The sequence below is a fragment of the Thamnophis sirtalis genome, unplaced genomic scaffold (genome assembly GCF_051295495.1).
Source record: "Thamnophis sirtalis isolate CommonGarterSnake01/CBP01778 unplaced genomic scaffold, rThaSir2_p1.2 scaffold_6, whole genome shotgun sequence".
Taxonomy (NCBI): Eukaryota; Metazoa; Chordata; class Lepidosauria; order Squamata; family Natricidae; genus Thamnophis; species Thamnophis sirtalis.
The window spans coordinates 57,171,684-57,190,380 of NW_028261386.1; the positions used below are offsets into that span (position 1 = coordinate 57,171,684).

The 18,697-nt window shown below is 34.6% G+C and overlaps 1 protein-coding gene across 1 annotated transcript in view; it reads left to right on the top strand.

Moving 5' to 3' along the window:
* Positions 1-18,697, top strand: part of BTBD9 (BTB domain containing 9) — a 126,612-nt gene that overhangs the window by 61,995 nt on the left and 45,920 nt on the right. Inside the window, exons 7-8 of the mRNA XM_087717917.1 lie at positions 7,370-7,479; positions 18,295-18,484. Of these exons, the coding sequence (XP_087574043.1) occupies positions 7,370-7,479; positions 18,295-18,484 (300 nt within the window). The remainder of the gene's footprint in view (positions 1-7,369; positions 7,480-18,294; positions 18,485-18,697) is intronic.

Below are 18,697 nucleotides of genomic sequence, written 5' to 3' on the forward strand. Positions count from 1 at the left end.
GCAAAGTCATTAGTAATCCTCTAAAAATCTCCATCACTTAATATTTTTTATTATCACTCTAGAATTATATAATTGAACTTATCTTTTGGCTAAATAGACTCAACACTGATTGAATTTGTCATTCAAATATGGTTTGTTTGTTCATAACTAAAATATTCCAAGCATGGAATTTATTTGGTTCACTAGAAGATTAGGTTCCTATTGTCAGATATTGACTTTTGAAATTATTTTGTAACATTGGCTGAATGAGAAGCTGGATTTAGTGTACTGTATGTCTTTGAAAATTCAATTTATAAATACAAGCATAACTGGTTAACATAGTAGACTTAATTATTTTTATAGAGAATAAATTCTTCCCAAAGTACTTTCTTCTTTAGTTACATCTTAAAGACTTTTCAATAATATAAAATATGCCAGTCATTTTGAGAGGGGGGGGGGGAGATATATATCTTTACTATTTTTTCCCGGTGATTTTAGCTCTTTGAAACACTTTTTGATTTACAAAGATCTGTTTGGCAATCCTATTTATCTTTCAAATAAACAGCAAATGTGATAATTAATTTAGAGTTGCAGTTAAGTACAAATAGTTATTTTGACTACATGTCTTCAGGTTATGAGATGGCAATGCTGAGACAAAAGTGTTGATTAAATAGAGCATAGTAAACATAGTGAGGGACTGTTTCTGCTGAGCTTCAAGTTAGTACTTTGTGCAACCAGCCTACATTTGTATTTTGTCTGGTTTTGGAGTGCAAGTCATTTTTATAAGGATTAGATTTTATATATCCTATTGAAAACTGCAGGACGAAATTCTTGCCACTTGGTTTTCTTCAAAAATGTAAGCCTTTTTAAACAATCTTTTAAAGAAATTGGAAATGGGAACATTGAATACATTATTGTTCCTTTTTTTTTCTTTTAAGCTTTGAGGACTTGGAGTTACTTCTAATATTCAAATATATCTATATAGCATGTAAGAGAAAGTAATCCAAGAAATCTCTTGATCCTCAGTAAAAACTTGAGTTGGTAACCTAATGACTGGACCTAACAAAGAAGTTAAGCCGTTGCCCTTTTTCACAACCTAACAATCTCTTGTACGATTAAAATTAAATCCTCAAATAATCCAGAATGTAGCAGTGCAAGTAGGTACCAGTTTGCTACCCTTTAAAAGAGCATTAAAGATCTGACTCTTCCAACAGGTACTGGCCTGGGAAGATGTGTGAAACTGCAGTTTAAGATGGAGCCAATTAATTTTGGGGGTTTCACTGGTGTAGCTGTTTTCTTTCTTTTATCATACTATTATTATCTGTTTTTAACTTAAGTCTTCCAGAATGTTGGTTACCAACATTCTGCCTTAGCTGCCTTAGAAATTGAAAATATAAATAAGTGAATTTGGTGTACCAAGTTAACTTATTATTGGTGTATAATATAATAATAATTTTAATAAATTAAAGTATATATGTACGTTATCTGAATTTGAGCTGGAAGACACATATTAAGAAATTAAGAATATAATATGAATATACTGTAACAGTTGTAGGATTAGTATGTAAAGAAGCTATGGGAAGAGGTAAAAGAGAAAACCAAATTTGATTATTTTTTCTTGTCTCTTAAAATGTCACAAAGAAAAGCTATCAGTTGCTTTTTGAAAAAATATCATGATACTCAAGAGTCAGTGAAAGTCTTGAGCAACAAGAAGGATGGATGGTAACCGAAAAAAGACTTCCAAATATCAAACAAGGAAAGGAAAGATTGACTGAACAAGAAACTTCTAGAAGTACTTGATCCAGAAAATTATTCATTTGGAAGAATTCATTTGAAAATAAAAGTAGAAAGTGAAAATTTTAAATTGATATTAAATAATATAAAGTCAGGTAATAGTACCCAAGATGATTAATGAACTTAAAATGATGTGAAGATGCAAAATGTATTTCTGGCCACATACAAATGAAAAAGTACTGGAAACACAGTTGTTTGAGGAATATTAGTTTGAGGAAGTAAGGCTGTGAGTATCAAGATCATAAAGATGCAGATATTTCTATGCCACTAAAGATCAAAATGGTTAAAGTAATAGTTTTTCTATTGGTAATTTCCAGTTCTGAAAACTGGATATTGAGAAAGAGTAGACAGAATAGGTGCTATTGAATTAATGGATTTGGAAATGGTTAATAATAGTATGGGCAACCAAAAGTAGGAACAAATGAATCTTGGATAAAATGTTGGCTGGCTACTAACTTGAGATTAAGAGCTAGAAGTAACAATTAACAGACTATTGGCATGTGATACAAATTGATAAGGAACTTGATTTTTTTTGGAGGTGGCTTCACAAATAGCTGAAGAAAGGTAATAAGATGAACAGATAGGATCAAGGCAGTTCTTCTAAAAAAAAAACCTTTAAAAGTAGTGCCAATAACTGCTGGGGTAGGTTCATTTGGTGAATATTAGATGTAGTTTAAAAAATTAGGAAATGTTGAGCATTTTAATTGTTATTATATTTATGTGGAGTTAAATAATATCTATGTTTATCCTATTTACAACAGATGTATTATTATTCTTACTGAACCTTTGATTCTCATCAAAGATAGGCAGTTTGTTTAATATCTGCCATCTCCAACTGTGTTTAAGGTTTAATTATCTTCCATCTGTTTAAGTTGTTCGGGTGGTCCTTGGAGATAATAAACTATATGCACACATTTTCTCTCCGTGCAATATTCCCCAAACATGGATGTAAATTGTTGGTCTGCAGTATCTTTTTTTGGTTTGGAATATCAGAATGCATTTGAAAATGCTATCTAAAAATCTCAATGTAAAGAACAGTAATATGTGTGAAAGCATGCATTTTTGCCAAGTTGAGATTGTATATCCAATTGTCATTATTTGTGCTTAGGCATACTTTATACTACCAATTTCTTAAAATATAATTTGATTCCAATATTTGGGATGATATTGACCAAGTTTCAATTTTCTCTGAATATAGAAACTATGGAGCTTCAAAATGTTGGTTCACAAAAATAACTTTGCAATTAAAGATATATAACTACTACAGCTATTCCATATAATTTTTGTAGTTTCTAGAAAAAAAAGGAATAATTTTAAGAGAGAAAAAGATTCATTTTAAAAGAAAGGATAGTTAATGAAGTACTTATAGTTTGGTGTTGAACAGAAGGAACAAAAGAAAAAGGAATGGAAGAAAATCACAGTATTATTTAAATAAAGGAAGAATCCCATTGAAGCACAACCATTGAAAAAACATGTGGTAAACCTGTATTAGAAAAAAAATCCCAAATATTCATAGAAATCTAAGCATTAAAAATATTAATGAAAATCTAGTTTAAAGAACCTCTTTTCAAAAATCTATTCTTAACCTAAGCTTTTCAACATTAATAGTATGGCAAATGGCCCTGAAGTTAAATTATATCATCTTCAAAGAATATGCAGCAAAATCCTAATTGTATTCTTAAAATGTAATTTCTTTTATGTAGATAGCTGTTAATTTAATAACATGCATTTTTCACTTTGGGTAATAGGAAATTATATTCTAATAATTTTGAGATTTTTTTTTATTCCACTGAGATATTATATATGCTTGGGATTTTTCTGAACATTTATTAGTAATGTAATTTAATTAATATCTGGACTCATTCTCCCATTAAGAACAAGAGGAACATATTGATTTAAGGTTAATGCTTGTTGAAAGTTCAAGGGGGCAAAAGAGACTTCCTGTCTTGATTTCTGCAATATGCTTCACAAAGGGCTACTCTTGAACAGCATTTGAAAACTTCAAGGTGCAGAATTCAGCAGCACATGTAAATTGCATAAGTTATTCATTCCCCAAGCCCCCTAATCTGTACAGAGACCTGCTTCTGAGTTGCATTAGTAATTTGGGTTATAATGTTTCCTTTCCATTTTTATTTATTTACAGTATATTTTAATTTTTTCAATGCTTCTAATCATTTTCATTTTATATTCATTCTATTTGCCACTCAAACACTTGTTGAGATGGATGAGCATATAAATTGAATGAAATAAATGAATAAATAAATACATACATAATACATACATACATACATACATACATACATACATACATACATAAAAGAATTGGACATTATTTTCAAGAACTCCATCTAGGTTTGCAGTGGTATCCAGGAGTTAAGTTTAAGTAACAAAATCCAAAGGTTTAGCAACAAATAATAGAGTTTTGCAAACATTTTGGGCCTTTTGTAGGATCTCACATAGCTAAAAACGTGCTAAATATTTGTAATCCTTCATCACAACTATGACAGAGAGAGCTGCAGTTGGAAATTTAAAAAACAGCTTCTTGGAAAGTAAAACTTTTAAACATACACAAAATACAGTGTGTGTCTGTGTATATAGAAGGGAGGAGAAAAAGAGGGAGAATATTTATAGTATGGAATGAGAATAGAGGCAGTTAAAAAGAGAAAGGTTTATTCTTTAGGTGAGGAGGATTGATTTATTGTCTTTGTCTTTGATTTATGAAACCTTTCATTATGATGAAAAAGTGGTGAATAATAACATTTCTTTGTGTCTACAATGAAAAATGGAAGCATGTATCATTTTGTTGTTTGATACGAGTGTGTATAATGGGCATATTAAAGGGGTTGGGTTAAATTGCCTTTTCTCTACTTGTTTTTTTTTGTTTATAAAATTCAATCTTTTTTTTTAAAGGTAACAAGAACAAGAATAAATTAAGGTTTTATCTTTAAAAAAACCTCTGCATCTTGCCAGTTTATTTTTCTCTTACGAGTACATCTTTAAAGTTTTTAGATATAACATGGGATATTATAAAGTAGAACATGCATATATGCCTATCACTCTGTACTTGTTGTAATAACCAACAATATACAGACAAAGAAACTAAAGGTGAAAGATGAAGATAATTAAATAAAGAAACAGAATTTATGCCAACAAAATATATTGTATTTCTCTTTTTCCTTACAAACCAACCTTGTTTCCATTGGGTCCATAAACTGCTCCATACATTGCCTTTTCTTCTTTAAACTTCTCACCTCTCTCCACCCCACCACAAATTTCTTAGTCTTGTTGTTCTTCTCAATCCATTCACTATTTCCGCCAGCCTATATTTTTTGGCAGTTTAATCCTTATTTCTTCTCTTGATCATGGTTTCAACATTTTTCATGCCACGGGATACATTTCAAGGGCTGTGGTTCACTTCCTGTCATTTGCTTTGGCTTGCTGATTTGCCACAGCCATAGCCTTTTCATGGCACAGAAATGGTCTATGGCGTAATGTTTGATAACTCCTCTAGCTGGTTAAAGCATCATTATAGCTTTTTTTAAAAAAAATGAAATTCTATAATATTCTGCTCTTCAAATTCTATAATATTCTGCTCTTCAATTCTATAATATTCTGCTCTTCGATAAAGAGTATTATAAATAATCCAATATTGCATATCATATAGAGTTAGTTTCTTTTCCTAGTGCTGATTGGTGTGATGATATACTGAATTATGTTTTACCTAATTCCTGTGGTAAGCAGCAGTCTCTTTTATCTTGTCTCATTGTTAACGAGAGTTGTTTTTTTTAATCTAAATTATCTACCTGCATGGGCAGAAAAAATAACTCTCCCCCATCTGATTGATAATAGAGAATCTAATAGTTTTGGTCAATCTAGAAGAAAAAGAACATTAAACCAACCCTTTCACTTTTTAAAAGGTCATTCCTACAATATACTAAGTTGTAGAATGTTCATTTTATGCAGATAAAATATCAAATATCAAAGTCAGAATTTTGATATTGCAGAACAATAGGCTGAGCTGAAAAGCCTAGCATTTTATTCATAAAAAGCAATTACTCAGCTTGAAAACTCCAATAACAATTTGCAAGAGATAAGACATATATTTGAATGTAGGTAAACAAAAATCTTCAGGATGAAATGACATGGCTCTGTTTTTTAAAGAAATCATTTAGTTGTAAATATTATTTATACCACTGAGCAAGAATATTGTACAGCATTATTCATGGAAGGTTGTATGTGTGCATATACGTATATAGTGTGAGGAACCTGTAGCTAAACTAAAAACTACCAACTGCTTGTTTATTTGCAACTTTACATCTTCAAGAAGTAAGATATTACTACATGTAAATATAAAAAGGAAAGCTTATGGATAGATAGTTGGTATTCTTTGCCCAAATACTGTAGAGGACTATAATAATGCCTCCTCCACTCAGTACTATAAAACTGATTTTGAAATCAGGTAAATATGCTGCTAACTACATTCTTTCATTTGATTTCCTTCTTAAATTTTGACACAGAAATGTTGACAGTGGTATTGGCTTATATATTAAAAACTATTAATCTAGCTCAAAACCTAGATTTTAGTTACCTATATTATGACTATCATATTTATAATGGGATGTTAATTTTCATGACTTTCAGCTTTTGCAGATCACATGTTTTACGTTTAGTTTCTCTTTAGAAGACAAGTGCTCAGGTCAAAAAACCATTCTGGGGACAATTAAAATATTATATGATCAAGTAGATACAATGAGTTGGAATTTGCCATATGAAAAAATCATTAAGGAATCTTAACTGTTAAGACTAATTCATGAAAATATTTTTTTGCATGTTTACTGTTACCCTAGAAACTGTTTAAAATTGAGTGCATGACAATATTTTTAATGTTCTAAATGTAAATCAGTGAATCAATATGACATTACACCGATCAGGAGATACAAAGATGTGAATATATTTTTAAATATACATGAAACTTGAAAATTATCAACATATAAATAATTGATGAATTTATTAAACAATGGAGTAACAAAAATATTGCTATTCCAGAAAAAACTCCTTAATTATCATAATACCAGGTTTGCGGTCTTGAATAAAGATTTGCTATATTTTTATGAATTGGTTGTCGATTTAATGTAAGATTGAACTGTTATTTTATATGGTGGTCATAATGGTCAAGGATTTATGATATTCTCCTTTTTTCTTTATTAAAGCATTAAAGAAAAGATTGCTTCTCTAATATAATTGTTTTCTTTCTTCAATATTGTAAGTTTTGACTCATTTTTATTAAGGTTTTCCCTAAAATGTTTGTTGTGGTGTTGTTGCTTCCACAGTACTAATTGGTTTTTGCCAAGTGCTGATATCATACTCCTTACTAGATGGGATGAGGGTATGGGTTGGAAAGAAGGGGATATTTCTCATGTAGCTGGAATATTTATTTATGCACTTACTACAAGCCTGTTTTTTTTCCATTCTCTTGGTACTTCAGTCTCTCAGTACAGAAATAAACTAAACTGATCCTTTCAGTATTAATAAAGATTCATGTTATGTTGCATATTTCATTCTGTTGATTATTGTTTCGTTTTGTTCTTACTTACAGGTATATCAGAATAGTTGGAACACACAACACAGTAAACAAAGTTTTCCATATTGTGGCTTTTGAATGCATGTTCACCAATAAAACCTTCACTCTTGACAAAGGACTAATAGGTAAGTGATATGAATGGGAATTATATTACCAATGATGTATTTTATCATTTGTTTAAAATATATACCCAAATCAAATAAACCTTTATTATTCCTTGTAACTCACCTCATTATGGTAGTCTTTGACCTTTACTATAGTCAAAGACCAGCAGAAGAGGGTGAAGTATAAGGAATTTAAAAAATTATAAAATACAAAGTGCAAAAAATGAAATTACTTAAAAAGCTAAAAAAAATATTTTAAAAAACCTTTAAAAAATCTAACAGAACAGATAAAAGCAATGAATAGACCTAAAATATGACAAATTAAATCTATCTAGTACAAATAATGCAATAAATCAAATACAAAACACTATAATAATGGTCTAGATCAGTGTCCCCCAGTCTTTTCGGCACCAGGGACCGGAATGTTTTTCCCCATGGACTGGTAGGTGTGGTTTCACCTGCTACCTAGATCCTGCACATGGGCAGATGAAGCTTTACTAGCTCGCTTGGCCACGTTCCTATTGGTCTGTGGGCTGGGGATTGGGTACCCCTGGTCTACATGGTTTTAAAACTGCTTTGTGACATTGGTCATGTTCTGACATAATTTGAGTGCTGCTATGGAGAATTGGCAACATTGTATATTGTAGCAGAATTGATAAAGTAGCAGGGAAATGTAGAATTGTCCTGTGAGCCTTGAGTATTTGTAAATCATAAAATGGGGCTAAAAGTATAGAGTCTATGTGGCAGACTCTCATGTAAATGCCAAATGTTAGCTGCAAATCTCACAATCAAAATTGATCATTTAATTAATATTATCCTTAATGGTATCACGTTAAGTAGCAAATCTTGCCTGAATTCAAAGGGCTGTTCATAGAGGTCAATTGTTAACCAGTAACTGGCATAAAACTGAAAAAGAAAGATTTTGCCAATGCTAGAAACGTGGAAGAATGTGCAACACTGGGGAAAAAATGATATTTTCATAATCCATCTTAAGTAAACTGGTTTTTCAGCTTTTGCAATTTTCCAGAACCATTTTATCAATCAGAAGTTGATTGTACTGATGCTTTTCCTTTTATTGTATTGGGACGATGTTATTTTCTTTTAAATAATCTTGGCTGTTGTCTGCTATAATGCCTGTGAGTATTTAAAAATTGTCAATGAAGATTCCCAGTTATCCATTGAGTCATGGCGACTGGACTTATTTTTCTGTTGGTTCAAAATGTTCTGCTGCTTATCCAAATCGCTTCTTCAGTCTGAACAAGTTGGTTTGGGGGATTCCATATATGTCCTCCAGGATGGTTTCATTTCTCACCTAATCTGAATAGGCTTGTTAGGTGAGTAGTAGGCAGAGGGTTGTTGGAATGTAAATGTTCCAAATCCTAAATCCTTTCCTGTAGGTGAGTTGTTAAGTGTGGCCTAACTGGTGAACTTGTGAAATGGTCTTAAATTTCCTGAATACTGATGAAAGTACAGCATAAACAAGGAGGAACTATGGCCTCTTCTTCTATTGAGGGGAGGATTTTCTACTTTGACATAAATGGATTCCTTCACTCGTCTCTCAAACTGTGTATCTTCCCTGTCCTAAATTTAGGAGTTGGAACATTTACATCCCAACAATTCTCTGCCTACTTACCTAAGAAGACTATTGAGATTAGGTGAGAAATGAAACCACTTTGAAGGAGTAGTAGCAATATAGATGGGGTCTCCCTGTTAGTTTGCTCTGAAGAAGCTACTTGGATAAGCAATAATTTTTTTGAAACAAGAACATATTTAAACATTGATAAGCATGTTATTGGTCTATAGTTTCCTAATGTCCCTTTGCTAGTTTTTTTTTTAAAAAATCCGATATATTTTGTCAATTATTCACCAATTGCTGGTGTCTGCTTTACGCAATACTTCATTAAGCTGTTAACTATCATTGGATGTAAATAGTTAGTTTTTTGAGCCAAAAGCCATGCAATTGATCATTTCCAAGAGATACCCAGGTTTTTATCCCTTTCACTTGAATTTAACCCTTTTTGCTATTATTATTAGTTTTTCCATTCTATTTTTGCTACATTCATCTTCATCCAGCACTTTTGTTATAGTCATATTGAGTTTCACATTGATCTTTCCAAACTGGATTGTTTCCTTTTTGTTTGGTTTTCCATTTTCAGAATTTTTATTGCCATTTATATAGAATTTATATAGAATATAGAATTGCCCATGGTCTGTTTATTGTTGTTGTTGATATTCTACTATCTGGTGTATTATGATTTGATTATGGTTGTAGCATTTTATGTACCATTCAAAGTGACTGCTGTGAGATGGACAGCTATGTAAATTGCTTAAAAGAACAAATGAATAAGATTATTTGCTCAGAGAAGATCTAAAGTTCAAAAAATGTACAGGTTTATTTTTTTGTATTCAAAGATAATGAAAGGTATAGAAAAACATTATTTTATCCAGAAAAGAAAATTACTTTCTTAATATATTTATGTTTTGTATTCTGAATATCTATGGCATGCTGAAGAATAACAGCATTTACCAGATACATAGGCATGAAGAAGTGCTAGGAAAATATCTGAACTGAATAGCTAGGTTGACTAGGGGTTGCTGATGAAAACAGAATACAAAACAAAAGGTGAGGAGGAAAAAGGAATACATTACATCTCTCCATTAAATTGAACAAATAAAAAAAGCAAAGGAATCTGGGTGTGGAAATTGGGTTTAGACTCTAGTTCTACAGCAGAGACAAAGCTTTTGATAAAAAACAACAACCCTCAACACCAGTTATATTGTACAACAGTATAACTACTAGAGCACCTATGGAGGTCCGATAAATCCGAGCCGAACCGAGCAATCCTAACAACCAGCACCAAGGAGTACATCAGGGCACTTAGGGCAGCAAAAAGATCTCACATTGCCACCTTGGTTGCGTCCGCTGAGTCCCGCCCAGCCACCCTGTTTAGGATAAGCCGTTCCCTCCTAAATAGGAGGGATACGGGGGAACCCTTGCAGGGTAGAGCTGAGGATTATGCCCAATTCTTAGCGGACAAAATTGCTCGGTTTCGGTCGGATTTGGACTCCATTCCTGCAGTTCCAGCCGAGGCACAAGAGGATGAACTGGTAGACCACCTCTGGGTTGAGTTTCAGGATGTTGCCCCTGGGGATGTGGACAAGGCCATGAGAGCTGTGAGTGCCTCCACCTGTGTACTGGACCCGTGTCCCTCATGGCTGGTCGCTAACAGCAGTGAGGTGACACGAGGCTGGATCCAGGCGGTTGTTACCGCCTCCCTTCGGGAGGGGCACTTCCCCACCGCACTTAAAACGGCGGTGGTGAGACCCCTCCTGAAGAAGCCATCCTTGGATCCAGCTGTCCTTAACAACTACCGTCCAGTCTCCAACCTCCCATTTGTTGGGAAGGTTGTTGAGAAGGTGGTGGCCTTCCAGCTTCAGCGGTCCTTGGAGGAAGCAAGCTATCTCGACCCCTTCCAGTCAGGCTTCAGACCCGGTTACAGCACAGAAACCGCTTTGGTCGCATTGACCGATGATCTTTGGAGAGCCAGAGATGGAGGCCATGCCTCCATCCTGGTTCTCCTTGACCTCTCGGCGGCTTTCGATACCATCGACCATGGTATCCTTCTGCGACGACTGCGGGAGGTGGGGGTGGGAGGCACTGTGTTACGGTGGTTCTCCTCCTACCTCTCGGACAGGTCGCAGTCGGTGTTAGTGGGGGGGCAGAGATCGACCCCTAGGCCCCTAACATATGGGGTGCCGCAGGGTTCGGTCTTATCCCCCCTACTATTCAACATCTACATGAAACCGCTGGGTGAGATCATTTGGAGGCACGGGATAAGATACCATCAATACGCGGACGATACTCAATTGTATCTGTCCGCCCCGTGCCAACTCAATGAAGCGGTGGACGTGATGAGCCGAGGTCTTGAGGCCGTTATGGACTGGATGAGGGCTAACAAGCTTGTACTCAACCCGGAGAAGACCGAGTGGCTGTTGTGCTTTCCTCCCAATAATTCGATCACTGTTCCATCGCTCAGGCTGGGGGGTCAAACTTTATACCCCTCAGAGAGGGTTCGCAACTTGGGAGTCCTCCTGGACCCACAGCTGACTTTTGACCACCATTTGACGGCTGTGACCAGGGGGGCATTTGCCCAGGTTCGCCTGGTGCGCCAGTTGCGACCCTACCTGAACCGGGAGGCCCTCACAACAGTCACTCGGGCCCTTGTGACCTCTAGGCTGGAATACTGCAATGTGCTCTACATGGGGCTGCCCTTGAAGAGCATCCGGCGACTTCAGCTAGTCCAGAACGCAGCCGCGCGAGTGATTGTGGGTGCACCCCTATCCTCCGCGAGCTGCGCTGGCTACCTGTTGATCTCCGGGTGCGCTTCAAGGTGCTACTTATTACTCACAAAGCCCTTCATGGTAGTGGGTCTGCGTACGTGAGAGACCGCCTCCTGCCAATTACCTCCCTGCGACCAATTAGATCACATAGATTAGGCCTCCTCCGAGTCCCATCTGCCAGTCAGTGCCGACTGGCAACTACACGGAGGAGACCCTTTTCAGTAGTAGCTCCGATCCTTTGGAACGATCTCCCCGTGGAGATTCGTACCCTCACCACCGTCCAGACCTTCCGCACAGCCCTTAAGACCTGGCTAGCCCGTCAGGCCTGGGGACAAAGATAACTGTCCCCACCCGAATGATGAATGAATGTTGCTTACTATTTTACTTATATGTATTGTTGTGTCTATTGTCTGCATACCCCCCCCCCTCTTATTTTATGTAAGCCGCCCTGAGTCCCCTCAGGGAAAAGGGCGGCCTATAAGCATTAATAAATACCTAAATACCTAAATTATAACAATACAGTTTTTGGTATAAGATCAATGGCAAGAGAGACAAAGAAATAATGTGAAACAGTGCTTCATCTTAGATCCAAAATTACACTTTTGAGGAAAGCTATGGATCCCCCACCCCCCCAAAAAACCAGTTGCAGACACGTGCTATGTTCACATCTTGAATGTGGTGAAGTAGCTTTGGAGAAATTCATCCAAAGCACGGCACAAACCTGCAAGGAAGGAGAAAAGTTGCGTCTATGTAATATATGAAGCAATGTATAGAAAACTAAATGTATATAGTAGGAGCAAGGATGTTTTAAACAAAAAAAAACTATGGAGGGAAGTACTGTAGTTAATGATGTTGGTTTAAACGAGTCCTCATCTTAAAAACATATATGCATATTTTATTTGGCTTATTTTTTTTACTCTTTCTGTACTCTATATACAGTAGCACTATTTACTTTCAAAATTTTGGAAATCTGGTGTGGTTTACTGTAGTCATAGCACAATAAAACATGAGTCTACAGACTCTACACTCAGTTTGCTTTAGGGGAAAAAATGGGAACTTCTTGTTAATTTTAAACAATTGAATAACTCTTTTATGATGTAAAATGTTTGAAACAGTATTAAAAATACTGTTTAACATTTTTGTAAAATCCAACATTTTTGTAAAATTAAATACTGTTTAATATTTTTGGAAGGCAATGGTTACAGGCACAACTGAAAATCTCTATTTTTTCAGGTGCCCAAATCATAACCTCTTCTTTTTGCTTGTTTCTTAGTACTTTGAGGGACGGATGAGTGAATAATGGTTGCAGACCAACTGTGGATATAAAAAATGGAATGTCCTTGGACATCCTCTAGAGAAAGTTTTCCAGCACTTATGAATCACTAAGGTTTCATTTGCGTATCTTTTTGTGCCTGGGAGAAATGGTTTAAAATGTCGGGAAAAGGAGAAAGAGAATAAATGCCCATTTCTCTCTTGCTCAGTAGTGGTTATTAGAAGAAATCATTTAAATGTCCAACAAAAGGAAAAAGTCAAATCAATTTCTTAGTAGCATTACCATGATTTTGTAAAATATTGCTCTATCTTTCACTTAGTGAGGCTTTCTTTGAGCAATTTAATGTATTTATATGAAACTGTTGCCATTCAATTCTCTTTTCTCCTTTTAAAGGTCTTTCCAGTCCGTGGTTGCATTTTTTTCTTATGTAAGAGATTGATGTAGTGAGTTTGTTACTGACACATTCTGTTGCATCCAGATAGGTATACACTAATCTTTCCAAATTCTGGATTACACAATCTTCTTCCATGTTTGCTGTCAAAGAGATGATAAGGCTTGAATAGCATCTCCTACAACTTAATGGTGGATGTTTCATCTGTGTCCGATACTTTCACATTTGATTTATTTTCTGATTTATTACTCTTGTACTTCTACTTTTCAGTATTTCTCTAAATGTATAATCCTTTTTGTAAAGGGATTACATGTATCTTACCTTCTGTCTTTAACTGTTTTCTTTCATAATTATTCTTTAGAATCCCTGCTTTAGCTGTAAGTTTTCCCATGATTCTTCTAATCCAGGTGTTCCCAACCGTTTCTATACCCCACACCCCTAGAACACTTCTGATATATTCTCTCACCCCTTACAAAAGTGAATAATTATATATATAATGCAATACAGCACAGGTTCAAATCCCAGTAAGGGTATGGCTAGCTGATGAGAGCTAAATAGCTTGAAATAGATCTATACTAGTCTCCCTTTATTTATTTATCAGCACAAATAAAACACAAATATAACAAAGGCAACAGTAAAAATATTGGGTTTCTGTCGTGATGGACTCTTGTGGCGAGCCGATTGACAGATGATGGAGGCGGTTGGCTTCCTCCCATAATTGGGGCTTACCAGGGGTTGTGACACTATATATATATGTATGTATGTATGTATGTATGTATGTATGTATGTATGTATATGTATATGTATATGTATGTGTGTGTATGTATGTATGTATGTATGTATGTGTATGTATGTATGTATGTATGTATGTATGTATGTATGTATGTGTATATATATATATATATATATATATATATATATATATATATATATATATATATATATATATATATATATATATATATATATATATATATATATATATATATATATATATATATATATATATATAATTATGCATATACACTGTAATTTTGAAACTTCTAAACCCAAGTTTTGACACCCCCTGTGATAGCATCATCACACACGCCAGTTGGGAGCCCCTGCTCTAATCTTTTTTTAAAAAAAAATATTTTATTTTATTGCTATTTTCCTTTAATTGTTGACATCCTTGTTTGAAATGGATTTCTATATCCTTCCTGCTTAAAACTGAAAGACTTGATTCGGTGGCAAAATATCCTTTTGTTTTTCAGCATATTTGTCTTCTCTTTGTGTATGTGCATGTGTGTGCATACATATGCTATCATAGTCAACTGTTTTGAAAGCCACTCAAATCTTTTTGTCTCCGAATTAGGGTTAGGGTTTTATTTTCCTAGATCAGTTTTCATGATGCTCCTTATATATTTCTATAGTTTTTTTCCATGTTTTCCAGGACATACAGGTAATCCTAGATGTATGACCACATTTGGGCCCAAAATGAGACATTTGTTAAATGAGTTTTGCCTTATTTTACAACATTTCTTGTCACAGTTGTTAAGTGAATCATTTGCAGTTGTTAAGTTAGTAACCCAGGTGCTAAGTAAATCTGGCTTTCCCATTGACTTTGCTTGTCAGAAGATTGTAAAAAGTGATTACATGATCCTAAGACACAGCAACTGTCATAAATATGAAACAGTTCCAAACAACTGAATTTTGATCATGTGACCATAGTGATGGTGCAAAGGTCGTAACTTTGAAAAACAGTTATGTCACTTTTTTCAGTTCATTGTAACTTTGAATGATCTCTAAATGAACTGTTGTAACTCAAAGACTACCTGTACTTTACTACTATACCTATTCTCTTTAACCTTTAATCCATGTATTTAACCTAAGATCTCTTCATGATTGCACTTCTCTTTTTATTTTGTATTATGCAATCTATTTGATTCCAGTCATATTGATCTCATGTGTAGAAACTGCATTGATGTTGCATGAAGTATGTATTGGTAATAAAACCCTCTTAGTAAAATTCAGTTAATCTATCTCCTATATTGTTGCATTTACCAAATCATTTTTCCTATGCTTCTAGAATCCTCCAGTTCTACTTAACAACTAAATTGAGCTCAGAAGAGTGAAGCTTTAGCAGCAATCTGAATTGCTGTGCCATATCAGCTTTCTTTTCCATTATCTTGTATTAGATAGTCAATCCCATGTTAGCTCATGTTAGAATGCTGTATCAATTTAATAATGATGTCTTCTTCATTGTAAAGATTTCATTATCTCAGGGTGATTAGTGGTCTTCTTCTGTCAGTTTTTAAGAGTGATTATCTCTACTTTTTTCCATTTATTCTTCTATCCAATTACAACCGGTAGTATTGAATTGCCTCTACTTAGCAGTTATCAATATTTCTTGAATTTCCAATTTCTGCCAATTCCATATAAAAGAATGTGCTAACAGTTAATATAGTAATTATTTTTAGTCTTTAATTATATAACAAAAGAATATCAATGTTTTGTCATATACAGAAATAAACCTAAAATAGATATTGAGAGCAACAGCTTAGACTTTTATCATCATAAAATTTTCTCTTGACCTGCGAAATAAGTGCTTGGCCTTATTTTTGGGGAGGTTTTATTATTTTTGAGATGCAGGAGACAGTGAGCCTGGTCACCTCATGGCTGCTGCTGTTGCAATATTTTCAGGGAGGGCTTATTTTAGCACATGTGCTCAAAGGCCTGATTGGGTGTATTATCTGGGGAGGTCTTATTTTCAGGGAAACAGGATAGATGGGGAAGAAATAGAGGTAGTGACAGTTTTTATTTTCCTGGGCTCCAAGATCACCACAGATGGGGACTACAGCAATTGAGGGCAAAAGAAGGAGGGGGCGACAGAGAATGAGGTGGATGGAGTACCTGAGCAGTCAGTGTGAGCCTAAATGGACTCCGGGGGATGGTAGAGGACAGGGAGACCTGGAGGAAGGATTGTCCAGGGAGTCACAATGGGTCAGCCACAACAACAACTAACAACTACAACAACGTGTGTGTGTGTGTGTGTGTGTGTGTGTGTGTGTATGCTGGTCTTGTTGTATTCAGGTCTTTTCCCGTGTAAGATTGAGATTGTCTTGGCAATGTTTCGGTGAGGTCCCACTCGCTATCCTCAAGCTAGTATTTTGGCTTTGTGTATTTTTTATACACATACACACAGACACATAATTTTAAGGAAATTAGAAATAACATTATTTTTAAATGTTACTGTGTCATAATGTATACAGTCTATTGGCCACCTGTTGCCTGATATGAGCCAGAAAGAATAACATGAAATTTATCTACCTATTCTTATTATTTTGAGCAACTTACAATTCTAAAATTATAAAACAATTTTTAAAACATTAAAACAAACATTTTGTTTCTTTCTATGGAGTATTTTACATTAATACGGATAGTTTTCCATTCTAATGGTACATTCAATTTGTAAAGAAATATGTTCCGCAAAAATAAGATATAATAAGATATAAGCCATCTTCTGTTTTCCATCTTATAACTTTTTACGTATAATATTTAGTTGAAAGACAAAAAAAACCCTTAGAAACAAGACAGTGTTGTTTCTGGTAGTGCATTTTTATAAACAAAGTGACATAGATTGAGACAGAAATACCATAGGGAAAAGCCAAGGAAACCCAAAAACCTGAAATGCTTCACGGAATGACATCTCTTCCAGATGGTGTTTTTAATACATTTATCAGATGGATATGAAAGACAATAATGAACATTCAAAATGGGGAGTGGCAATCCTCTCTTGGGAACTGAAGCAGCATGATACCTTCTGTGTGCTGAAATTATTTGATTAATCTCTAATATCCTATCGTATAAAATAGTGCAGCAAGTTTTTCCTTGGCATGTATTAAGAAACACTGTGGACAATATTACTCATAAATAGTCCATTTGTAATAAATATAATTTGCTTTCATATAGACAAGACACTAATTAAACATCAAAAGCAAGATTTAGGAACACCTTAGAATCAAAACACCCCTCTTAATATAAAAGCTGTTTGTAGTAGTGGTTAAGGTGCCAGCCTAGAGCCCAGGAGACTGGTGCTAGGCCACTTTAGGCATTCCCAGTCAAGTACTCTCATCCAACTGACCTCACGGTGTTGCGGTTGCGAACAAAATAGGAGAAAATATTGGTATGTTCCTCACCTAGTCTTATATATGCAAAAAAGAGAGGAGAATAAATATAAAAAAGTCTTCAGGTATATAACATCAATTGAAAATGTGAGAAAAATAAGATGAATTAATAGATGATTAATTATGCTGCATCTTCTGATCTTGAATTTTGTTTCTAAAAAGTGCATAGATAGAAAATATGCATCTTTATCTGTATAATGCATGTTTTGATTCAATAGAAATTTAATGATACTTTGGATGCTTGGAAAGTAACAGAAGAAGGACTCCTTAACAACCACACTTACATTGTGGCTAGATCTATTACCTGTCTGGTGTGATGGTTATTGGTCTCTTTACTTCTGTCCTTATTCTTTGAAACAATTTTTGATTATTGATTTTAAATGCATAATTCAAGTTTGTTAGTCACAGTAATTGTTTCAATATGTCTAAATGTTTTTGTGATAAATGTTTTGTTGTATAACTACTTTGAAGTTAAAAGATTTCTGGCCTTCACTGATACAATTCACTCATTGCTCATTCATTTTTAATCTTGCCTCTGAAATGTATCCATGTTTTCCTGTGTGTTAGCAACATTTTTACTTATTTTTATTCTTTCCCAGATAGAGAAACTGATGGACTAAGTTGCCTGTGCCTTCCTTTGATTTCTTTTGTATTTTAATTTTCAGTTCCCACTGAGAATGTTGCAACAGTTGCAGATTGTGCCAGCGTGATTGAGGGCGTGAGCCGTAGCCGCAATGCTTTGTTGAATGGAGACACAAAGAATTATGACTGGGATTCCGGGTATACATGCCATCAGCTAGGCAGTGGTGCTATTGTTGTACAGCTGGCGCAGCCATACATGATTGGATCAATTCAGTAAGAAGATTTCTTTTTTCATGTAAAAATAGTTCACTAATGAGAATGCACGCCTCCTCATAGCTGCTGTGAAAAGTTCATATTTTCATGCAGTGATGGTGTTCTTAATATACAAAACCTAAGTTGGAAAGCAAACCAGTCTGTATATGCATATAGACACATTTGATATGAAAATAGTGACATAACTTGAGGGCAATCAATTTATTTTGTGCT